Source organism: Cryptomeria japonica, chromosome 11, assembly GCF_030272615.1.
Source record: "Cryptomeria japonica chromosome 11, Sugi_1.0, whole genome shotgun sequence".
In the NCBI taxonomy this organism is placed as follows: domain Eukaryota; kingdom Viridiplantae; phylum Streptophyta; class Pinopsida; order Cupressales; family Cupressaceae; genus Cryptomeria; species Cryptomeria japonica.
The window spans coordinates 561,062,591-561,088,363 of NC_081415.1; the positions used below are offsets into that span (position 1 = coordinate 561,062,591).

Here is a 25,773-nt window from a genome sequence, read left to right on the forward strand (position 1 = left end):
ATCATAAGAAGGAGATCATTTAGCGAGGGGCTTCAATCATGGACTGGTTGTGAGCTTCCTTTTTTTTCCCTCTTCTCAAGTCATTCTAATATTTCTTATTCTATGTTATTAGCTTATCTTGTTGTTTTTTCACGTTTATTTAATATCATAATTGTATTTGTTACCCTTGTACGGTTTCTATTTTTGTCTACACTGGACACTAGACGACAACGCACCGCGTTGGTGTCCCACCTCCACGCATTTGTCTCGAGGACAGAGAGTCATCAGAGTCGTTCAGGAGTCTCGTCCGCAGTCTATTAACTTAGCTTTCATTTTTATCCCTTGGCTCATCCTTAGCGCTAGTTTGAGTGAGGTAACGGCGGATCGATTTGTCCTCTGAGATTCATTATCTTGGAGGTGACAAATCCCCTCCTCTACACAATTAAAATTGGAACATTATGGGAATACACTGAATTGATTAAATTAATTGAATAAATAAAGGTAATATATTTAATTAACGCTAGAGGAATGGTTAGATGGATAAGCAAGATTGGTTGGTTAAATTAATTGAATAAATAAAGATAATTACTCATTTAATGTGAGAAGAATGACTAGATGGGTATGTTTAGGATAGCTTTGATGTCAAAAGTGTTAAATGTGGTGATGTTAGATGTGTCGTTAGTACTTCTATTCTCTACTTGTTTGACAAATTCATTTTATTGTTCACTAAATACATCTCTATATACATTTTTATTACAATTTTCATGACGTATACAAACCATACCTCTCTTATTAAAGAGGCTTTTGGTCCCACAAAAGCTTAGTGAGACCAAGTGAGGAGAAGATCCCCCTCTTCTTCCTCATATGTGGAGGGTGGTAGCTTTTACTCTCTTTCCACATAATAAGTTTCGACACATGTTTCATTCAAGTAGCCTTCAAGGCATTAAACAGGTATCTACCCTTCATCCAAGTCCATGCCAACTAACATGGCTTGTCTTTGGAATCCCATGGTGTAATATTGCAACTTTTTTCAAGAAAATGCACTTAATCTTTTGTTCACGCATGTGGCCCATGGGATAGAAATCCTTTTGGATCAATTCCTTGAATTCTTCCCTAGTGCCTACTGTAACAACAATGTAAATAATTTTAGGAATTGTAGGATAGTATTTTATATTTTTGTATTTCCTGGCTACACCAGAAGCTAAATAGTGATCTTATAGGGGGGACACTAGGTTTTAGATTTTGAGTTCTTTGTGCATGTACTTGGAGACTTCTCATATTGCCCATCAAGTAATTGTCATTGCAGCATGTTGCCGCAACATCTCAGTATGTAATGTTCAACTCAAAACTTGAACACTTGAGATTTCATACTTGTTGGTGTACGTTTTATCATATACCGAACATTAGAATAAAGTACCCAAAGATAATTTATCCTCTTGAACAAAATCACCGCGTATGCTAAGATTGCTAGAAGATCATATGGCGATTCCAAGGTTTCTTTTGTTAGGTCTTGACGCATGGATAAGCTCAATGGGCGTTGTGATATGCTGGTATTACACAAAGGGACTTACGCTTGGCTTGTTCAATTCACAATGAAGGTTTAGACAATGAAGCTTTATCATTTGGGACTTGGATCATGGAAAAACTGAAAAGGAGACGAGGGTTTAGAAATTCTAATCTATTCCTAGGAATTCAAGAGACGACATTGATTTGGTGAACTCAATAAACCACAGTTTGCTTCGCCTCACTTAAGACAACTACACAAAGTGGATGCAATCTTCAAGGGATGTGCTTATGATTGAAAGTTAAGCATACACAAAGGAAAGCTCAAACTAACTTTACACAATGAAGAAAAATGATCTGTCCATCAAAAGTATGAGCAGAGATACACCACAAATCAATACTTATCAAATCTTGCATTCAATCTAACATACATGAAATAAATTCTAATCTATTGTGTTGAAGAAATTGAAAACCTTGCTAAGCATTCATATAAAAGAGATTACAAGGCCTTAAGAGAAAGCACACAAGTAGTGTATTATTTGAAAATGACCTTCTTGCAACAATATTTCAAAAACCTCACTCTCTCCAAATGAGAGGAGGCAACCTTATATAGGAGTCCAAAATTTTTGAACGGCCGAGATCGAACAGTGATCAAGGGCCCAGATTGAAAGATCAAAACCTTAATTAGGGTTTCCCAAAACTCTAATAGATATGATAAGAGATAAGTGGCACAACTGCAAATTTCACTGAAGTGGGTGTCCAATTTCCTTTTGGATAAGTCAAGTTCTTTGAATTTGGATACGTTGACTTGGAATCATTTGATTGGTTGGAAGATGACGAGGTGCCACCTCAGTGTGAGTCGCTTTGTTCCTCTTCCACATTCTTGCCTTAAGAATATTTTCCTTGCTGACGACTCTGCCCTTTGTGCTTGCTTCTTCCTAGCTTTGATCTTGGATTGATGCTATCCCCTTGGATTTCCTCAATAGGTCTGGGATTGAAGATGAAATCCCCCCCCCAAGAAGTCGGAAATTTATTTAATTCTTCCATATTTTCACCAAGTCTAATATCTTGAAATTCTTTAAAGTGCCTTGAATTTGGAGAATTTCTCTATGCCTTCACCACAATGGAGGAAATTGTGAAGTATTTCCTATTTAACCTGGGGACGCGTCCTCGGCCTGAAAATCCCCCTCCCAGTCCCGGGGACGTTTCGGGGACTTGGGGACAGCCAGGAGACGTTCCCCCCCGTCCCCAAATTGCCATGAATTTAGAGGAGACGTCCCCGAAACGGGGGGACATCTGCCCTACCTGTGGGGGACGTCTGTTTGTCCCGGGGACGACTGAGATGTCCCCAATCTGTTCCAGGGACGGCGAGACGTCCCCAATCTGTTCCAGGGACAGCGAGACGTCCCCACATCTAAGACTATTAAAAAATATTAAAAAAAAAAAAAATGTTTTATTTTCATTTTTTTTTTTAAATTTTCTAATATGGGTCCCTATTAATTCAAATTTTTATTAAAAAAATTGAAAGGCAACATTAATTAAATTTTAAATTTATTAAAATTTTATTCATATCAAACGTTTAAAATTAATTCACTTATAAATAGAAAATATTAAATTGTTAAATTAATTGTTAAACATTTAAAAATTTAAAACTAATAAATAATAAATTATAAATAGGAAATCAAAATAATAAAATATTAATTCATTAGTACTATTTTGATTTTCATATCATAATTGACAATGAAACTATATGGCAGCAGTGTAGCCTTTGGGCATTTTGACATTTTGTATGTTATTTCTCTAATATCTATTATGATATGCATATTGACAATGTGAATGAATTGAAATTCTGAATTATGAATGCTTAATTGCATATTGGGTATTGACAATGTGAATGAATTGAGACAATGTTGTGTGTTCAAAATTTACATTTTAAAATGTTTTCATAGTATCATACACATGCTATATCCATGTTTTCATATGAATATAATGTATATATGCATGCTTTATCCATGTTTTCATATGAACATTTAGAATTTTCCTATATATTTTAAATTTTCCCTATATTTTATATAGCTGTCCCCTTTGCCGTCCCCCCGCCGTCCCCAAATTTGGCAAAAAAATTTGCCGTCCCAGAAACGTGTCCCGCCGTCCTCGTCCCAGAAACTCGGGGTAACAAAGAGTATTTCCCATACTTAGCCAATTTTTGGCCATCTTCATACTCAGATGAACCTTGCTTGTGGACTTGTCTTTAATCCGGAATTTGGCTTGAAACTCCATTTGTGCTTTCTGCGATGATCCCGCCTCAGCCATCATCTATGATCTGCAAAACCAAAAAGAAATTAAGATTCTAACTTTGATTGTAGATTTTGAAGGTTAGCAGCTAAGTGTATCACAACTTTACCCTTTCTCCAACACTTAGCACTTTAAAGGGGATTTTTCAGCACTTGGATATTCTGAAAATCTCAAGAAAATCCCTTGAATATAACCAAACTCAGGAAGCTGCATGCCTGATTTCAATTGAAAATCAGAACTAAGTCCAAGACAACTTGATTGAGATCATACTGACTTGTTCACAAGAAAATGAGAAAGAAAAGAAGGAAAATCTGTTGGATTCATTCTTTCTTTTAAAACTTTGAAAAAAAACCAGGTTGAGATCCCAATACTCTGCCCATAAAATCCATTTTCACCTTTGGAAGAATGAGGAAGAAGGGAAAAGAAGCTGCCAAGGAGGTAAAATCAGAAGTTTTAACTCAGAAAATTAATGAATTTGCCCTCCAATCAATCGAGGTTCTTCCAAAATCTGTGTGCAAACTCATGGAAAATGGTTGAAAACTTAGACTTATACTTGAAATCCTCTTGAAATCTTCTTTCAACCTGCAAAACTCTTAAAAATTCTCTCAAAATGTCCTTCGCCTGCATAAAACCTCTTAGAAACTCTCTCCACTTGCTCTAGAAAGTTCGAACTTCAAATGAAGAAATGAAGAATGAAGAAGGTATTTGTATGAAGAGTTTGAATTCTCAATTAGAAACTCAGGAATCTCTTTAAAATTTGTTTCTTTTTAGCTCTCAGTCCTTCGAATCTGCAAAGAAAGTTTCCAATTTGATCTTTAGTTGACTTGTCATCTCTATCAAGTTTGAACTCTTCATCTTAGCTCAACAATGCAAGTTTCTAAATCCATTTCCAGTTGTGGCTCGAACTTGATCTGCAATATTCTCTTTTTCAAAAAAACTTTATAATTCTTAGTTCAAACTTGGATGGTGAATCTTTGCTGACATCACTTCTTCTCTTCCATTTTAGCAAGTACCCTTGACTGGTTTTGTTCTCCAAACTTGGGCGGACTTTGCTTGAGTTAGTTTCCACTTTAACTAGGATAGGGCAGACTTTCCTTGAGTTAGGAACCATGATGTGCTGATGTAAGGCGGACTTGGTAGCACTTAGTAACTTCAAGTTGCAAGGTAGGGCGGAGTTTGATAATGTGCTGCACCATTACTCTTCTCTTGGGCGGACTTTGCTCAAGTCATGACCCATCACCTTCATGATGTGATGTCTTCTAGGGCGGATTTTGCTTGGTCCATGCACCACTCCATATTGCTGGGCGGACTTCCATGAGTTTGTGCACTTCATGTTATACTCTTGGGCGGAGTTCAATTCACTTAGGAACCTTTCATCTGCAGCATAGGGTGGACTTTGCTCTCTTCATGACTCAGGCGGACTTTACCTTGCATTGGACTTGTTGATGTGTTTTTTATGCACATGCAAACACAAAATAAAATACCAAAAATTATCTTATCCTCTCTTGAACAAAATCTCTCGGATGTTGAAGATTAGCTTAAGGATCATTCGAGACGACTCCAAGGTTCATGAAAGTAGGGTCACTACATGTGGATAAGCTTAGTTGGTTTGATGTGATTATGCTGGACTCACAAGGGGACTTACATTTGAATGCCTGAATGCTTGATTAGCTGGAACTTGAGTCCTAACTACTCAGTGGGAGATAAAGAAATATCAAAAGCATAGGGTTTAGAGAATCTTCTGGGCTAGGCTTCACCATCAGACTGAACAATTCGACACCAACTCAGTGCAATCTTCTAAGAGACGTTTTGGATATGTTCAAATCATTTCCATTAGACATTGATCACCATTCAAGTTAATGCATGAACAATGGACGCATAATAATTTGAAATTAGGCTCTTTAATGCCAGTTGACCACACAAGGCACACTTACAATCAGTAAGAGTCTAGTGGTATGGATAAAACGGATTCCACATGAACTTGTTGAAGTAACAAATTTCACCATAACTTCAAGGAAAAGAGTATCTCATTTACAAGTCATACCAACAATTCTTTCCTCTCCTAATCTACTCTATTCTAATTGCTATTCTTCTATTAAGACTATCTATTGACTATTAGCTATTCTACTCTCTATTTTTTGACTATTAACTACTAACCTCTACAAATGAAGAGCTTGAGCCTTTTATAATGCTCTCAATACAATTCAATGGCTCAGATCAATTTGAGATCAATGGCCGAGATTTTACAATGAAAACCCTAATTAGGGTTTGTTACAACAAATTCAATTCTAGCCAATGAAATAATTACATTCAATATTTGTGAACCAAAAGGAAACATGGGTAGGTACATTGGAGTTTGTGCCTTCGTGCATAAGCACGGTTCACTGAATCTGGGCATGTTGATGTGGACCTTTCTGACTGGAGGAATAGTGACTGGGATGCCACCTTGTTTGGCACTTGTGCTTGGTTAAGGAACGTTAAGCAATATCTCTTGATACTCAAAGTGATGATGATGAGAAGAGGACTTTGATTAACTCTTTTGAAACTATGCGCCTCTTCGTCATGTTCAACGTACCCTTGCAATGACCTTGGTTGATCCTCCTTCGTCCTTGATATACTTGATGAAACGTGTACCTTTCCTTGACTCCCTTGTGTTTGCCTATGAGATCCTCTTGAAGAGGTCTTCCTTTGACCTTGATGTTGAAATTTTCTTCTTGAGATCCTCGTTCCGATCTCCCTCCAACCTGGTCTTTCTGATTTCTTTCTTTTCCTGCTGCAAAACAAACAAATGAACATCAAACACATATGATATATAGCTTATACAATCTCTTAATTTGATATAATCTCTGATTTTATGTGATTTGCAGGTCTAATAGGTGCAGGTTTAGGGGAGATTGTCCTTTGCTTGAGCAAATTTACTCTTGCTATGATGAATTCAGTCCTTCCTTTGTTGAATTTTGCTGCTGTTAGGATGTACTCCGCCCTTTAAAGTAACTGAGCTGCTTTAAAATTTCCCTTTTGAGACTAAACTTTGGATTATTTTGGTGCCAAATTGCTTACAATTTGATGAATTCGCTTTGTCTTGAGGGCAATGTACGTGCCTTTAGCATGAATTCGCTCTTGTACCTTCGGAAGGTACATGGTTTCTCATTGATTCGCTCCTGTACCATTGAGAGGTACATGAGTGATTTTCAATAATGCACATAATTTGAACACAAATTGATGAAAACTAGCTCGTGTAGAATGATTTTTAGGAGGCTTATAATGTTTGAATGTTTGAATCATGTCCAAGAAAGTTTTCAGAACGTTTTCGTTTGCAAACTGCCCCTGAGAGGTACATGAGTGAATTAGCCTTTTGCTCAATTCATGCCTTCATTTTGCTTAGAACTTTATCTCTCAATCCTTCTTTCATGAAAGTCATGTCACTCTGCCTTCAAAATTGCTCAAGGGTGAGATTCGCTCAAGGCCTTAGGTGAAGTACAAGGTCTCCTTAAGAAGTTCGCTCCTGTCCCTCTGAGAGGTACATGAGCGAATTCGGCAAATATGTCTTAGGCTTTGACAAAATACTCATTTCTCTTCCTTGCTCATGCTGTTTTAGCTTTGGATCATCCTAGGAAAGCACTTTGAGATAACTCTGCTTGGAATTTGGGATCAAAGTCTATGTTTTAGCAGATTCGCTTGGGTACCTTAGCAAGGTACATGACCTCTTAGGTAATTCGCTCCTGTCCCTTTGAGAGGTACAGGAGCGAATTTGGCATTTTGGCTCAAATTCTTTATTACTTTATGATCAAAGTTTGTTTTAATACATCTTCAAAGGCATGTCTAAGTCAATCTCTCTCTAATCAAGGCTTCGGAGCATGAGTTTGATTCAAATTGGAAGCAAGAGGGAGGCTTTAGAAGAATTCGCTCCTGTCCCTTTGAGAGGTACAGGAGCGAATTTGAGCTTTTCAGTCAAATTCCTTTGTTCTTAGCTCCATTTTCATCAAAAAATATCAAAGTTATATCAAGCTAGAGAGTTTGGGAGGTCCTAAGGACAAGACTTCATTCCAACTTGCAAGCAAAGCATTGATCCATCTTAGTTCGCTCCTGTACCTTTGAGAGGTACCTGAGCAAATTTCTCCTTTCTTCCTTTGTTGCTTGTTAACTCGCTGGCTTATGAAATGTTTTGAACCCGGTATGTCATACTCTCAATGGCACAAGGTTGAACTTGGATAATCACTGGAATGTTTCAAGTCTCAGATCTGAACTTTTATATTGCCACCTTGGAGGTCAAACTTGCTGAGGAGTGACAAATTCGTTGCCCTTTCAATCACTGTTGAAGTATCAAAACTCGATATTGTGTTTCTTCAAGCCTGATTTCAAAAAGAAATCTCCTTGATCATATAGTGAGTGAATCAAATTGTCTTTGGGGTGATCTTTGATGACTAAAATGCCAAGATGAATTCTTTGATGCGAAGGATCAGGATCTCTATCTCAGAATTTGAACAATTGCTGCTGTATGCACTAACTGGGTGAGCCTCATCTTCCCTTCCAAGTATGGTTATAGTTCTTCCTCTTACATCGTGCGAATACTCCTCATGATCTCAGGTTGATGAGCAGTTTTCTTAGTAATTTGCCAACCTTCATCAATTTGGTGCTTTATTTGTAGCAGATGATTAAATTGATCAACTTTGATCACTTAATTGCTCCTCATGAAATTGGTCCTTAAGGCTTGGTTTGTGTAATCTGTTTTGAAGCAGCTTTGTAAGCTTCATTCGTACAATCTTGGACTTACATTGAGCAAGCACTCATCAAGGTCACTTTCTTCTTTGAAAGTTGATCCAATTGTATAGATGCAGCCTATATGATATGAATTCACACATGATCTTCACTTAGATCTGAATTGAGCTGAATCTGTGATTGAATTGTATGGATATCCACCACTATTGTTAAAATTTGCATTTCTGAGTTCTTTACTCCCCCTGTATTGAATGTGAAACCTGAATTCTTGATTGATCTCCTTCGTACCCTGCTCTATGCATCCTTGCTCCATTAAACCTGGAAACAAACATATTTTGATCAAGATACTAGAAAGAGAGCAATGTTTTTTCTAGATCTGGAAATAAATTTCGAATCTGATTTCCCTTATTTCTAATATGGATTTGCTCCTTTATGTTGTTATTTGCTTCTGCTCTTTTATACTCTGATTTTGAATTTGCTTTGATTTACTTCATTTGAATTTAAATCCCAAATGGTTTTGGTCTAAAGGACGTCTTTAATTTCAAGGGCCAGCTTCCTTATCATTAACTCCACACCTTGCAAGGAAACGGTGAGGTGGATGCTTTCTTCTTTTCTTTTTCTTAAAAAAAATGTCTTAAAACTTTTAACTCTCCACCTTAGAGTTTGGTGGGGCCCAAGCAACGATGTGGCAAAGCATGTGGAGACTTTTAAAATTTCCTTCTTTAAAGTTTGTGGGCCCAAACAGTTATACGGTTGAAAGGGAGAAGAATAAAATACTCTATGCCTTGAAAGAACTTTTTTAAAATCCCCACTTCAGATTTGGTGGGGCCCAAACAATATGTGGCATGGTAATTAAAAACACTTAAAATTCCCAAGCTAAAACTCGGTGGGTCCCAGCAAGGAAAGTCCTTAAAAATCTTATTTGATTCTCCATTTTTGAGTGTGTGGGGGGCCCAAAGGATGATGAGAGGAATATGGGGGAAGTGGCAAGGGAATGCCACTACGTGGAGAGAAAGGGGGACATCAGGGATATAAATGATGGAAGTAGGAGATACGTGGGGTTAAGAGGTAGTGGATGGAGTTAGGGGAGGTTGGGGAATAAAATGTAATGGGAGGTATAAGGGGGGTAATGAAAGGGTAGAGGGTGTGTAGGAAATGGGATAGGAGGTATGGTGGTAGGGGAATAGGATAGTAGATGGGTAGGATAAGGGAGAGGCAACGAGTAGGGAAATGAAGAGGTTTTAGGGAATATGAAATAAGGTAGGTAAAGGCTATAATGGATGGGGTTAGGATAGGTGAGTTTAGGGGAATAAAGGTAGTAGATGAGGATAGGTAGATGAGTAAGGGGGTTAGGATGGGGATATATGGGGGTAGTGAATGAAATTTAAGATATGATAGGAAAAATGGAAGGGTAGTATTAGGTTGGAATGTGAATGAGGTTAAGGGATGGGAGGGATGAAAGGAATGGATGGATGTTTAGGAAATGTAAGGTAGGTTATGTAGAGGGTAGAAGTGAGTGGGATGGAAGTGGTAGTGATCGGGTGAAGGGGTAAAGGTAGGAAAGGGGACGAGAGTGGTCAAGTTTGGGCACCCACGGGTAGTGCTGGGAGAAGTGTAAGTTTGTGGGCCCAAACAGTTATACGGTAGAAAGGGAGAAGAATAAAATACTCTATGCCTTGAAAAAGGTAGGAAAGGGGACGAGAGTGGTCGAGTTTGGGCACCCACGGGTAGTGCTGGGAGAAGTGTAAGTGATAAAATCTTGGCTGGGCAAAGGGAGCATCGAACCTCAGTTCATTCTAAAGAGACAAACTTGATTAATTTCTGTCTTCCTGACCTACTATACCTCTTCAATGCGAAGGTTAATGGCAAAGACTCAACACTAACCTAGAACTAAGATAAGAAGACTAACCTAGAAAGCAAAAAGTGGGGGTCCCCATTTGCAATGGGGTGATGTGTGAATACCTCACAACAGGACCCTTCAACTTTCTTCCTAAGGTGGACTTTGTTCTTTATGTGACCAAGGAGGGAGGACTTCCTTGTGTTTGTACACTCAACCTCTTGATAGGGCAGACTTTGTCACATTCATGATCTTAGGAGGGCGGACTTTACTTACTTCATGCCACATTGCTTCATACCCTAAGGCGGACTTCATGATGTTTAGGAACCAAGGAGGGTGGACTTGTTTGATGCCTTGACCATGCTCACACATCCTTAGACGGACTTTATCACTTCCTTGCACCATGGTGAGGGTGGAGTTGGATCATCTTAGGCACCTTTCACTTAGACAAGGGTGGACTTTCTCAACTTCATGACCCATTGCTATCACCTCCAAGGCAGACTTCATGAATTTCAAGAACAAAGGAGGGCAGACTTCAAGAAATCCACGCACCATGAGATCAAAACTTCGAATCTTCATAACTTGAACAATACTCCTCGGATTGCCTTGAAATTTGAAAACCATACTTCAATCATCCCTTGAATTCCTCATGATCCCTAAAATTTAGGAATTTGGCTTATTTAGTCAAAACTTGAATTTTGAAGGAATTTGTCGATCACTTTTAGTGTAACTCAGAGCCAAAAGTGCAAACCCTAGATCCCTTTCCAAAAATAGAAAAAGCAAGCATCCCTAAAAAAATAGGAAAAACTTTCTAAAAATAGCCATTTTGGGGATCATGCTTAAAGTGCTAAAAATGAAACTTCCTAAAAAATAGGAAGAAGCAAAACTTTCCAAAAATAGAAAGTTGTCCAAATTGACCCAAATCAATCGCAATCTTCGTCCTCCGGACTTTCTAGACACAGTGAAGGTGTCAAGACTTTGCTCTGACCATGGCTTGCACAAACTGACTTTCGACTTCCAAAACTTAGACCATTCAAAACTGACAAACTTGGCAATATTGATGTCGGAAGGTCACAAGGCTCTAACAAAAACCCTAAAAAGTAGGAAAAAGGGGGTCCCCATTTGCAATGGGGTGATGTGTGAAAAAGGGGGTCCACAATACTTCATTTTGGTTTTTGATGACTACACATGGAGTGAGATCATCGTATGGCTTCATTTTTGATATAGTTTTTCCTGCCACAGGAGCAGCTTTCTATGTGTTGACATGATTGTGAACAAGTGGTTCACATTTTCATCTTATAGAAAGTTAGGTGTTCTAGTGCATATTTTAACATGCTTTTGGATCACTCATGGGCACAATCAACCTAGGTTCTCCAGTTTTCACTCATAGAAGTGACAGAGACAAGTTGAACAACCTTATTTTGTAAAATTCATCACTTAGAATGAAAAATGGTGGTGAAATTTTTTCACATAAAATGGGTGTGGTATTCTCTTAAAATGGGATATAGCATTATAGAAAGCTGACTCGACTTGAGAAAACAAACTTTGCTTTTTACCAAGCTATATCTTGGTTCTTGAAAAAATGCCGAAGGGAACAAGCTATCAATTCAGCAAAACCTTTTGTAGAACATTGGAGCTTCATATTAAGAAAAGAGCTGCTATAAACAAGTTGCACAATGCACAACACAAACAGTGGTTTTATCACCACCCTTGTGATTTAAGGGGGGGATTTAACAATAATGTACATAATCCTAGGAATAGTAGAATAATGTTTTGTATTTTGTATTTCCTAGCTACACTAGAAGCTGAGCAGTCATTTTCATATTGTTAAATATGTACAATGTATCAGTCTTTTCTACATTTCATTCTCAAGCTTGACACCCACAATTGCATTTTTCATCTTTTCACAATTATTTTCATATTTTTCCCATCATACAAGATCATGTTCTACCATTCTGAGTTGTGTAAAGTTAAATCTTTGTGCCCCATTAACTTTGTGAACACTGAAATAAACTTCTAATTTCTTTAACCAAGAATCCAATTTTTCTGCATTCTCCATTATAAGCTTTGATTTCCACTTTAGTTTTTACTTTGAATGGAGCTGGTATTTTTAGTGGCTATTTTAAGAAGTTCTCATTTGTCATAAGTTCTCCTTCCTCTATGCCAAATAATTTGGCTAGAGATTTTACGAGATTACCTATTGGGGTTTGCTCTTGCACCATTTTATTCACTCGTGTTCTTGTCTCAACCATTGTTGGTTCTTTGTAATTCCCTTCATGTGGTTTTCCAGTGTGGTTACCTGTGCATTCATCTCCTCCATCTAGGCTTGTTGTGCACTTGTAATTGTCTTACACACATTTCTACAAATCTCATATAGATTTAAACCACTTTGATACCAAATTGATCCATACATTCAGAAATTTTTAGGATTTAGGAATCACAAATTTATTCAAACACATTGTAATGCTTGTAATTCAAACAAATTAAACAATAGTGTGATAGAGAATTGTTGATCAAAGTAAAAAAGAAAACATGTTGCAATAAGAGAATTCCACACAAGAACTCAATATTTTATCCTAGAAACCCTCCAAAGATAGGAAAATCAAACTGTGGTTGTAGGCGTAGCAAATACCATATTAGTAGTAAATTACCGAATATAATAGATTGCTTGGATGCAAGCTGCCCCTTGCTTCTCAACGGAAGATAGTAGATACTATCATCTCAGCCCTTCTATCACACCGTGAATAGCTGAATTGTTTTTTCTCCTTTTGATCAAACAACTTTACTTTTCCTCACATTGGTTTCAAATGCTAGTTTCTACCTCCTTTTATAGATTTATGTGAATAGGAAGGTTCTCCCAATGTCTAGAAGTTTTTGTTCACGCACTAGAAGGTGGAATGGTATCTGCTCAGTTCACTTCCAAATTTCTCAGATGTACAATCAAAGGTCACTACCATAGTTTTGGCTGTACCCTGGACGCTACTGTGGTCCTATCCTAGATGTGTTTCTTTATCAACATTTTCTATTTTGTCTGTTTGATGAACTCATTTTACTGCTCACAAAAATACATCTTTTTGTACATTTTTTTTACAATTCTCTTGATCCATTTAGATCAATAGAGTTTGTAGTCTTGGGAGTAGAAAGAAGGGTTGCCTACTCTTCAATACATGAAGAGTAAGTTCAATTAGTAATCATAGATGGAAGAAAGATCATTACGTGGAGCATGCAGAATGGGAAAAATTATTAATGATTTTTCATAGTATGATGTGAAATACAACATACGTTGGCATGCCAATCTTGATATGAAGATTGCATGAGATCTATTGCATTGTCTAAAAGAGGTAAATAAGGCCCAGTTTATATAAAATAGCTAAAAAGAAAAATTAAAAAATCAATTGTGATAGTAAAATCTGAGTTAGTTCTAATTCTATATCTTTAGTGTTCACTATTCTAAAGTCATGTATAATATGCCCATTTGGCTTTGACTATCAAATTGTGTAACTATTGTCCTAATTATTTTGCATTATTTGAGCGCATTCAGCTAGGTTGTTTATTCCTTTACAACACAGAAATGAGTCACATAAGATTTGGTGTTTTTCCATTTATTTATGCTTAGATTTGGTTACAAATGAGCAGACAAGAAGTTAATGCACTAAAAAGTAGAATTTGTGTTTGTTATGAGATCGACTATAGGTCTAGGAGGACAGGCCTTAAAGATTTTGTGGTGCTTGTGGGATTCAAGCATGCATGTGATCTACAAGGCTGCAAAGGAAACTAGGAACATTGAATTTCGTGGAATTGTAAATCTGCATATGTTAAAGCAATATTCAAAAGCACAAATAGGCTTTACTAAAATGGGAAGCTTGCAGAGGAGATATATAGAGGTTATGATACTGCTCTAGACCTGCATAAAAGAATCTGATTGGCATGGCAATTTTTTTGTGTTTCGTATGACTTGTGCTCTGGCTCTCATGTCTATCGCATGGGTACAATTAATCCATAAATAATGCAAACCCTATGTAATCATTTTATTAGTTCCTACATAGTTGGAACTGACTGGATATTATATAAACCAGTAGCATGACATTATGGGCAACAGTCCATTGCATTAACAATAGGAAGAGACTATGCCTTTATAAAGAGATTATATTTAATAAATGAAGTAAATGTCTGTGTTTTATAATAGTTCCCGTATACGATTTTTTTTCTTTGCTAATATATTTAGACGATATTTTTGTGTAATTGATATTTTCATACATAGTATTTCCTATTGCTTCCTTCTAAATTATTTTTATCATCATATACTGAATATTCATTACTTAATCCGTTTTGGGTTTTGTCTTATAAAATTTTCGAACTTTGTTGGCGAGTCCTTGCAGGTCGGATTGTAATAGGCTTGTATGGCAAGGTGGTACCAAAAACAGCTGGTATGTAGAACCTTTATTTCCTTTTTTTTGATTGAGAGCTCAATATAGAGTCTTGTTATCATTGCAATGCATGATGCACTTTGGTGTATTGTGAAATGGTGTTAATGGTGAACTTAGCCATAGAAACCTGTGCCTTCTACATCTCTGACAATGATGCCTTGATCAGAAACAACTCCACCCTTCTAAAGCTTAAAAAGCAATGATTACTCAAAAAAAGCAAATAAAAAAGACATTCAGAATACAGGCAAAACTTGCAATTCTCCAAAGTCAATTTTTTTCAACCCCAATGCCTTCCTATCTTTCATTGAAAGCATAATCACACACCTCCGCAAACCTTAAGGAACCCTTACCCCATGAAAAACATGCTTGATATCCTTTAATACCAAGGCACAAAAACAGTTATTAATGCGGTTCCACATACTTTTGACAGACAGACCAATCCATATATAAATACCTGAAAGAACACTGCCTGTTTCAATCATGATCTCATAAAAAATGTTGCTTTTAACTGAATACTCTCACCACAGTAGGTATCGCATTTGTTTTAACAATACTATAACTATAGCCAAACTCGAAAATTTTTCAACAGATTGGTCGTAGAAATTGAAATAAATTATAACTATATAATTAGAGAAGATGGTCTAATACTTGGTAATCCCTGATCAATAAATTAATCACAAATTAGTAGAACATGTCCCCTAAATGATCTCTCCTTATTGTTTCTAATTTTTCCTCCTTCCATACTATAAACATAATGTAATATATTAATAAATCAAATTGTAGTAGGCATAAGTTTTCCACAGTCAATGTTGTATTTGAAAGAATGCTTCTGGAATCAACTGTGTTTGATTTTTATACAATGTTTCAGATTACACTCAGCAATCCATCATCAGGAAGAGGAAAATGGATTGCCGAGTGTAATCCGAAAGGTTTATACCAAAAACACACAGTTTATTCCAGAAGTTAAAAAAATTGTTCTTTAAATAATCGACTAACCCGTATTTTATCAATAAATCTAAAATTTGAGTTCCACCTAAACAAGTTAATAACCCCTTAATAAAAACAACTTTACAGATTTCATACTTCACATTTTTTAGACTTAATTAACCTTCTAATCTTCCTTAGCTTTTTTAGCTGACCAAATGATTTTCATCTATTTTACTTTTAAAAAATATTTATCAACTTATTGTTCTCACCAATTTCCCCCCTTGAAGATGGGTTAGGAAGCTCACTGGAAATGTGGACAAAAGCTTGATGGCTTGTAGACAGTGCGTAAAGCTACTTGTCAAAATGTCGCCTCAAGATAATTTAGGAAGCTCACTTGTGGTGTGGACAAAAGATTGATGGCTTCTAGATAGTGCATCCAAAAAAAAAACTTTAGCAATACCTTCCTACAGGGATCTTCGATTAAAACTTGTGCAATGTTAAGGGTAATCTGATTTGTTGTATTGATAGGCATGGCTAATGTATTGTTGAAACTTGGCCATAAGCAAAAACTCTAGATTTTGTTCCCTCCAAACTTGGATTAGTTAGTACACTATTGAATACCCTTCGTTATATATGTATTGGATCTCTTTTGAAAGCAAGTGACCAATTGAAGCAAGATGTGACACTTACAGATAACTTATGGTTTAACTTCAATATCAATGCTTACAAATGTTGTGCCAACTCATTTTTGGGAGTCATTTTGTAGATTTACTTTTTACTATATATGGTTTTGATGTAGGATTGATGCAAGACCATCCTTGGGTTGGCGAAATCTTGCATCACCCCAAATATTTGTTGTGGTGTTTTGTAGTACCCGACGCACAAGCCTAACTTGTGTGTGCACCTTGTCCTGTGGTAGTTTGTTGTGTGTAAGCTTAACTTGTGCATCTCTGTTGTTTTTGTTTTGTCTTGGCAATTTTGGTGTCCTGCACACTCTATGCTTGATTGCAAAACACCGTTTTTCCTTGCGTAGACCTTGTTAGTTGGTGCATGACTGTTGACTGCATCTTAGCGTAGGCACAAGCTTCCCTCATGTTGAGCTTGGCTTTGGCCTTGCACTTCCTCTTGTGCATCTTCATGTCCCACACAACACCATGTCCTAAATTCTCACCCTGTATAACTTGTTTATATGCGTGTGCCTTAGAAAGTCTACAGATGTCAGAATGTTAGGGTGGTTTTCCGTTTTTAAGAAAAACCCATGTTAGAGTGCAACAATTAGTTTATTTGATGGTCTGTCAGTTCTGTAAGGTCAAAATATTGCTAGGTTGTAATATATTAAGGAATGGCCTAATTTTCTGTATGCAAACTACACCCTTTCTGATTGGAATTCCTCCTGGGTGCGCATTTATGGGAATGACTTGCAACAATCATCCATGTCAGCGAAGATCAAATTTGGTGGTGGTGTTATTTATTGGGATGCTTGGTAATTTACGCAGGTTGGCTAGTCAGATTGTTGGCCCAGTTTGGCTGAGCATGTTGCTTGGAGTGTGGGAATTGGCATGCAATTAGGTTTTGTGTAGAGTTCAAGGTGAAGTGGTTGTAGTGTAGAGAATCTTTGCACATATTTCTCAGGGGATTGGTATTATGGAGTTGTTCAGTTTCATATATTGGTGGCCCTTTGCAATTCTTTCATTTTCTATAACTGAGTCCATTGTTTGTCTCGTTCGATTTTCATTTTTCTTTGTTACAACTTCTGTTTGTGTGCTTTGTGCACATGTTTGCTGATTGCTCATTTGACCTGCATTAGATTAGTGCACCAAAAATTGAGTGTCAACTAAGGAATTTTACATAGTTAAATGCCATGTTAATTGATTCAAAACCTTACTACACCCACAATTGCCAAAGTATAGAAACTTGGAGAAACAAATCTACCTGTCTGCAAAGGGATTCCTAAATAGTCGATTGGTCAGAAGCGTCTTTTCTAGATTGTACACATTCCAAAATCCAACTTTTCAATTGGTTGGGTAGGCACTTCATAGCCTAGATATAGGGTGACAAATGGAGATTGATTGCTTGATGGATCTCCAATGTGGCACCAAGAGTTGAAATGGGACAGGTGTGTTAGAACTTAGGAAAGATTGGAATATTAGGGTACTTCTTAAGAATAGGATAGGAAACAATAATGTAAATGATAGAAAAATTCTAAAAATCTTGGAAACAATACCAGAAACTTGACTTCCATCATTGCAAAAGACATTCTAGAATTTTCTAGATCCTTTCCAATAGTTCCAAAATTTTGATGATGATGACAAATTTGGAAAACCCATTCTGATTTTCTAGCCTTTCAGAAACAATAAGCTATATATTTAGACCAGATTTTAGACTTTTGGACACAGGCAGGGATGTTACAACTGCTTTGCAGGCTGTGCTCCATGTAGTCTTGGAACATGGGTAGGGGTTTTAAGGACAATATTTTTCTCAAAATTTTGGGATAGAGGCTCAAATATTATATAATATTTGAAAAATTGATTATTAAAAATAGTAAATGAAGTTGCAATTTATCATTTATGTAAAACAATGACAATCAATTGGGGACTGAAATTGTGAATATTTAGAAAATCAAAATATTCTATATCATTATAGCATTATGTGGAGTTGCGATTGTCTTGGCAAACCCAAAGTATAAATGGAATTTACTTACTCAAAGTTTAGCTGGAAAAATGTCTATAAAAACACTGCTTTTCCATTTGGTGCAGGCCAAAATGATTTTTAAGTTTTTTATTCTAAAAAATAAAGCAAGAATTAAGGAGCAGTGTCCCTTGCAAGGACCTTTCGTCAAAGAGAACCACATATAACCAGATTTCATCATTCCTTTAATGGCTGTTGTTTTTCATGCAATTATGTAATGTCCCCTACTAAGTTTTTGCCTGATTCAACCGTAATTAATCCATCTTCACATATTTATGACTTAATCTAAGTTGATTAGGAGACAAAACTATACTGACGTGAATCTAATCAGTGATAACATAATCTTTTTTCTGATATTGAATTGATAATCCAATCTGATTTATAATCTCAGCTTTACTTGTTCTTTCAAATTACTATTTCCATATATATTAATTATTGGTTATATTAATTATTTGTTTTTATCAATATTACATCTGTTATCCTTACTCTGATTTATTATAAATCATTTCCATATTTATTAATTATTGGTTATATGAATTATTATACATTACTGCAGAGCAGTTTCTAAAAGATATTATATTAATTATAACCATTATATTAATATTCATATTTATATTATAATTAAATTTTGCATATGATCACTATCGGGCTTCAAATCTTAACCATCATAATGAGCACATCACCGTGCATACCAAAGATGAAAAACTTTTAAGCGGCAATAAATCTTTTGACCCAAAATTTAAAAAAAATTCAGGAATTGGCAAAAAATTAGCAAATTTATCGAACATTTGAAAATATATAATTTCTTAAAATATTCTAAAAAAATGCACATATAAGCTAAAAATATTATAGAACACAATAATTTATAGAACACAGATACTAGTTGATTTTTTAAAGTTATTATACTTGTATTTTTGCAATAAAAAGAACTTCATTAATTATACAATACAGTTCTAAATTCTAGAAATGGCATTCCTTTTAATGATCATTAAATTCCAGAGAGAAAAACCGAAAAAGAGACAAACCTGGAATCAGTTGAATGTCGTTGGGCGTCGGGCGTCAGGGAAGCCGTCGCGAGTTTTGTCAAACCCAGCCGAAATTGCGTTTTTAATTTTCGCGCGACCTTTTTACACTGTTTTTAGTTTTCCAAACCAAGCCGAAATCGGATTTAGGGTTGCAACGTTTTCTTTTTTTGGCTTTTTTAAAATGCGATTTTTTACGTTTTAGTCATGATTTTATCACAATCTTTTGCGTATAAAAATTGGAAAAATCGTGTGCGATTTAAATGATGATTAAATCATTTGCAATATTGAAGCGTGATTGATCACGATTTAGGCAATTTTCTAACGATTTTTTCATCTTTGGTGCATACTACAAAGAAAAAGGACATTGCCTGTCACTTAATAACAGTTCTGTTCTAAGCTGTTTGATTCCCTTCAAGCTCTTCCAAACTGCAGTAAAGAAAACCATGAATAATCCCCTTGATCGATTTCAATCTCCTTATGTATCTATCACCACCAAATGGTCCCACCTTGAAAGTCATGCCTTTTCTCTAATTTGTGTCCCTTCACAAGTGATCGCATCTCTTCACAACAATAATCAACGTGTAGTTGATCTTAATCAATGATAGTTATTAATTTATAAAATCATTGGGTCTCTTCATTCCTACGATATCCTCTCCATATGTTACATTAGCTTCTGTTTTAGCTGCGACATAATACTTAGGAATATATCCTAATTGTTCTTGATTCCTCTTTCATTGATTGCTTAACTATGTTCCATATCCATCTTTCTTTGTATGCTGATTTGTCAGCAGTAAGATAATCGCTGACTACGTCCTCTTTAATCATCGATTAAACGATATAGTTAGAGAATGCTGAGTTGTAATCCTATGATGATGGATGATATTGTGAGTACACTATTGTCGTTTAGAAGAGGTTGTCGCATATATATATGGTAATATATACGCCATATAATATATATCGTCGTTTAGAAGAGGTTGTTTAGAATATTATTAGTAATAAATAATAATAAATATTAAATAATAACATTTAATAAATAAATAAATATTTAATAATAATCAAATAATTATTCGTGGATTATATTAATTAATAATTGTTTCATTTATGCTATATATAACGATCAAGGAGGGGACATGACAAATCGTTTTGGTCACAAATTAGTAGATTGTAGAATTCATGCAAGGGATAATCCTAGTTTCACCAAAAGGAATTATAACTCATTTGCTCCTTTAATGGATTATAACATTATATGCTATAACGATTTTGGACACAACACATTTTTCCCAAGCCTCCAAAATAAAACAAGGAGGATGTTCCTAACAAAAGTAAGGATGAGTCAACTAAGGTTTGGAATAAGAAGAAGCAAGAGAAAGAAAAGAAAGAAGAATCCATGTTTGTTCATACAGCTCTACATGCACAAAGCAAAAGAGATAGATAGTATGTTGATAGCGGTTGCTCAAGGCACATGACAAGTGACAAAAGTAAATTCATCACTCTTGAGCAAGCAAATGAAGGGACGACAAAATTCGGAGACAACACTAAGAAAGATATAAAAGGAAAAGGGACACTTAGTCTGGACAATGGAAAAACAAAAACTGAGAATGTCCTATATGTTGAAGGGTTGAAGCAAAATCTCCAAGTGTAAGTTATCTATGTGATGAAGGGCACACTGTTACATTCCTTACTAGAGGATGTGAGATCAAGTAAGATGGAAAATTGATAGCAGATTGTTGATTTGTTTTTTGTACACGACCAAACACAGAATAAAATATCTAAAAGGTACCTTATCCTCTCTTGAGCAAAGTTCCTGGCTGCTGAAGATCTCGCCGAAGGATCAGTTAGAGTAACTCCAAGGTTCTGTTATGTAGGATCTCTATGTGTGGATAAGCTCTTCGCGGTATGATGTGATTTTGCTGGAATCACAAGGGGACTTACACTTGACGACCTAAACGTCTGATTTGTTGGAATCACAAGGGGTAATATAGATGCAAAAGCATATGGATTTCAAAGAATCGATGTTGTTCAATTAATCAAGGAGACAAAGCTCCTTTAAATAGAGTTACAAAGACGATGTTTCTAAAAGAAACAATCGTTAACTAGAGGCGAAATTAGAAACAACTTAAATGACCATTAATAACACAAAGAGAAAGATATTATTCTAATACCCTCCCTTAATGGTCATCGTTCTAATTACCAAGAGAAATAACAGAGAAGATTGCCCCCTTCTTCTCAGAACATGCTGCAACAGAAGACAAGAGCCTGCCACTAACTCTGCCACTTGAGATGAGTCTGCCACCAACCCTCCCAGAAATTGCAGAACTTCTAGAGATACCCAAAACAACACCAACCGTCCAACTTGATGTTGGAGAACTGTTCCTCCTTGTAACTAGAGACACACCAAGAACAGTTGTCACGATTTTGAGGAAAAAATCGGCAAACCCTCCAAACTATTGCAGATGAGCAAGATGCTTGAAAAATAGACTGCAAACAAGAGACTAGTGCAAATGTTCGCACAACAACTCCAGGTGCGACTAAAAACAGACTGCAACAAAGTACAATTTTTGAGGAAAAAATCATAAACCCTCATGATTTTTTTTTTACAGGGACAAAAAATATTTAAAAACCCACAGATAATTTTTAGGACAAAATTATTAAAACCCACAGATTTTTTCAAGGGAAAAAAATATTAAAACCCATCAGAATTTTTTTTAGGTAAAAAACTATTAAAAACCGAAACAAACATCGATGCCCATAAGCCAATCTTCACATTTTTTGAGGCACAAAAAACGAGGTACTGAGAAGATGCTAAGTGCACAAAACCTGACTGCCTTCCAACATCAAGTTGGTCAATGACACCATCTTGCACGTTTCCCAATGCACGAAAAACGAAAAAACTGAGAAGAGGTGTTGGCACAGAATTCAAAAAATTCGAATCCCAATGCAGAAACAGAGGCATATGCAGGTACAGACTTCAAAAAAATGAAGTACGATGGGCATGAATTTCAAGAAAAAAATTCTGGCTGACCTAGAAAAATCTGAAGACAACCCAGAAATCCTTGCGAAAAACCCAGAACGAATCTACTGTCGGAATCTGGATCCGCTGGCTCGAAAATTGAGGCACTAAAATCGAGGCACCCAAAAAATTTTGACGATGACCCAGTTGAGATCTCGAAAAACCCACCACGAATCTGTACTCAGAAAAAAATTTCGACTGAATCTGGAGGGTCAAAACCCTAGCCGAAAGTCAAAAAACGCGGGTTTGACCAAGTTGCAGGTTGCAGAAAAAATGGCGGGTCTGTACCGTGCCGAAAAATGCCGAAAACCCTCGCTAGATAGACTCGAACAGGAAGAATCCCGTTACACGGCATAAACACAGTCCAAAACAGACTTTTGAACACAATTTTTTCGAAAATCTGCAGCAAAACTAAGAGGCCCGAAAAATCTCGGAAAAGAATTCACAAATTCTTTATTCAGGCTCTGATACCATAATACAGATGCAAAAGCATATGGATTTCAAAGAATCGATGTTGTTCAATTAATCAAGGAGACAAAGCTCCTTTAAATAGAGTTACAAAGACGATGTTTCTAAAAGAAACAATCGTTAACTAGAGGCGAAATTAGAAACAACTTAAATGACCATTAATAACACAAAGAGAAAGATATTATTCTAATTAGGGGACTTACACTCAATGACCTAAACGTCTGATTTGCTGGAATCACAAGATTTCACTAGCCTAGATTTTTTGAAAAAAGAAAAAAGGATGAGGGTGAGGAAAGAATCTAATTTTGACACTAAGAATGTAAGAGCAATGAATGACCTTTGATGAAATTCTAACTAAGTCTTGTTTTGACATCCTAGGACCATCTCCACAAGGTTAGTGCGATCTTCGGAGGAAAGCTTTATGATGTTCAAATCATCACTACAGACTTCATCACTCATCAACTTGACCTAACTCAAGTAGAACCTGCTATCCTATTGATCTCCTGGTGACACTCGAAAGTTAAAGGCTAACAGACCAAACCCTAAAAGACCTAGAAAACAAACCCTAAAAAGCAAAAAGTAGGGGTCCCCATTTGCAATGGGGCGATGTGTGAATACGTCACAACATCTAGCGCCACCTTGAATAAATGTTCTGGAACATTTCAGAGATAAAGACTCAATCGACACTTAGAACCTCCAGAAAATCCAAAAAAAGTGAAAAATAGAAAATCCAAAAAAAAGTGAAAAATAGAAAATCCAAAAAAAGTGAAAAATAGAAAATCCAAAAAAAAGTGAAAAATAGAAAATAAAAAAAAAAGTGAAAAATAGAAAATCCAAAAAAAGTGAAAAATAGAAAATCCAAAAAAAAGTGAAAAATAGAAAAAAAAAAAAAAAGTGAAAAATAGAAAATAAAAAAAAAAGTGAAAAATAGAAAATCCAAAAAAATCGAAAATCAAAAAATCAAAAAAGAAAAGATTTCTCAATGGAGCGGCAACAGTTTCACGAGGAGCAACAAGTTGATTTTCCTCAGCTTTGGTGGAGATTAGATACACAACTTTATCCACGCAGATTGTCCGAGTTTGCAAGACCAGGGCAGTGTCAAGTCCACGAGACAAAGGAACATGATGAAATGCATTGCTTGAAGTACTTATCAAGGATGGAATCGGCAGCGCAGGGAAAAATCTTCTTTTGGGATGTCCCCAGGCCAGAAACAGAAGAAGGCAGCTTCAGTGTCCCAGAGAGCAAGGATCCTCTTCTAAGCTTCTTGTGGATGATCGAGAGTCAGCTCATTTTGAATGGTGAAATGCGTTTAGAGGACACATTATTGCCGTTGTGGTGTAGAATTCACAACTCACCTCACTCTGAATTTACTTGCTTAGTATGTGAAATGGCTATCAATCAAGTCAGAAACCATTTTGGAATGCCAACTTTGTCCGAGAAAGAATGTATTATTAATAGATCTTGGGGTGCACATCTTGCAGTTGAATTCAGGAGAACCTATGAATAGGACATTGCTCCAGCATTTGATTGTGAGAAGGATCAGTTGTACGTTGACGATACAAATGCACTTGATGACTAATGTATTACAGTGGATAGCCTGCCATGTCTTGCACCTAAAAAGGAATACCATGAAACAAAAGTTGAAGAATCAGTTGAAAATACTCAAACAGTAATAAAGGAAGATCCAGGAGTTGAACAAGCAATTAAAGGAGAAGATGACTCATTCCTTGAAGAATTCTCGTTTATGCTACAAAAGGAGATCCTTGAGATTGAATTGCAGGAGGTTTCAAATGGCCTCATTGAAGAAGACAATCAAGTTGAGATGTTGAACAAAGAGATACAAATCATCATAAGTGAGCCCAGGTACAAAGAACAATTCAAAGGGGCGCTTGAAGATTTCATCACCATTATGCTATTTGAAGGGGTGTTGAAGGATCTTATAGAAGAAGTACAAATGGAATCACTGCCAAAATTTTTTCAAGATAAACAAGTTATTGTGAGTGATATGATCCATCATCAGCTTCGACCTCCTGAGACTAAGCTTGAAGAAGAAAGGCCACCAAAGATTACATTTGATCAAGTAGAGGAGATGTTTGAAGCTCAATCCCTCAAGGAAACTCTCATTTTTGAAGACATGCTTACAATGTTTCATGAAAATGCCTGGTTTATGCAAGATGTCTCAATGAAAACAAAGAATGTTGAGCTATTCGAAGGGGCGCTGAGCTTGTTTCAAGAGGAACTTCCTAATCAAGATCAACACACTTTGAATGCTCGTGGAATGGTTCATCATCAATGGCGACCTCCTGAAGCAGCCAATGACCTCGCTTCCGACAATGCAGTCCCATCTGAGCCTGAAATATGCTAGGTTGTCTCTTTCCTTAATCCTAGCCTTGAAAGTTATTATGATTTTGATTATGGGGATTTTGGGAAAACAACTTGCATCTGGATTGATCATGGTCCTGACGAATTACCCTAGTTGATCATTTTAAGTGAAAACTTGCTTGAGTATGAAAAATGCATGGTGAGAGCTTGCTTTTCTGTGTTTAAGGATAAATTTGCCCAATTGAGAACCATCACGTTTGCCATACTCCTGTTGCACAACCTGAGAAGTCATGTGAAGTCATGTATATATTTTGCTTCTTTGAGTCGTGTTGAGTCTGGGAGTCTTGTATATAGGTTTGGACTAGGTTTGCTTTTCGTGTCTTTAGTTAGAAGTTTTTGAGCCTTGTTCTTAATTTGCCTTGAGTCATTTGACTCATGATCTAGTGTGGCTCAGGTAGTTTAGTTGTTTACTTTCTTTAGATAGTTTGCTTTTGGTGTGCCCTTTAGCTTAGTTTGCCTTGGGTCAGTCCATCGTTTGTTTGCTTTAGTTTAGGTGTCTTGAGTGGGAGCCTC

At 36.3% G+C, this 25,773-nt stretch overlaps 1 protein-coding gene across 1 annotated transcript in view; it reads left to right on the plus strand.

The window, feature by feature from the left end:
* LOC131034633 (peptidyl-prolyl cis-trans isomerase CYP21-1) overlaps positions 1 to 25,773 on the plus strand; it is a 72,290-nt gene that overhangs the window by 23,290 nt on the left and 23,227 nt on the right. The window contains exon 3 of the mRNA XM_057966179.2: positions 14,713 to 14,760. Within this exon, the coding sequence (XP_057822162.1) occupies positions 14,713 to 14,760 (48 nt within the window). The remainder of the gene's footprint in view (positions 1 to 14,712; positions 14,761 to 25,773) is intronic.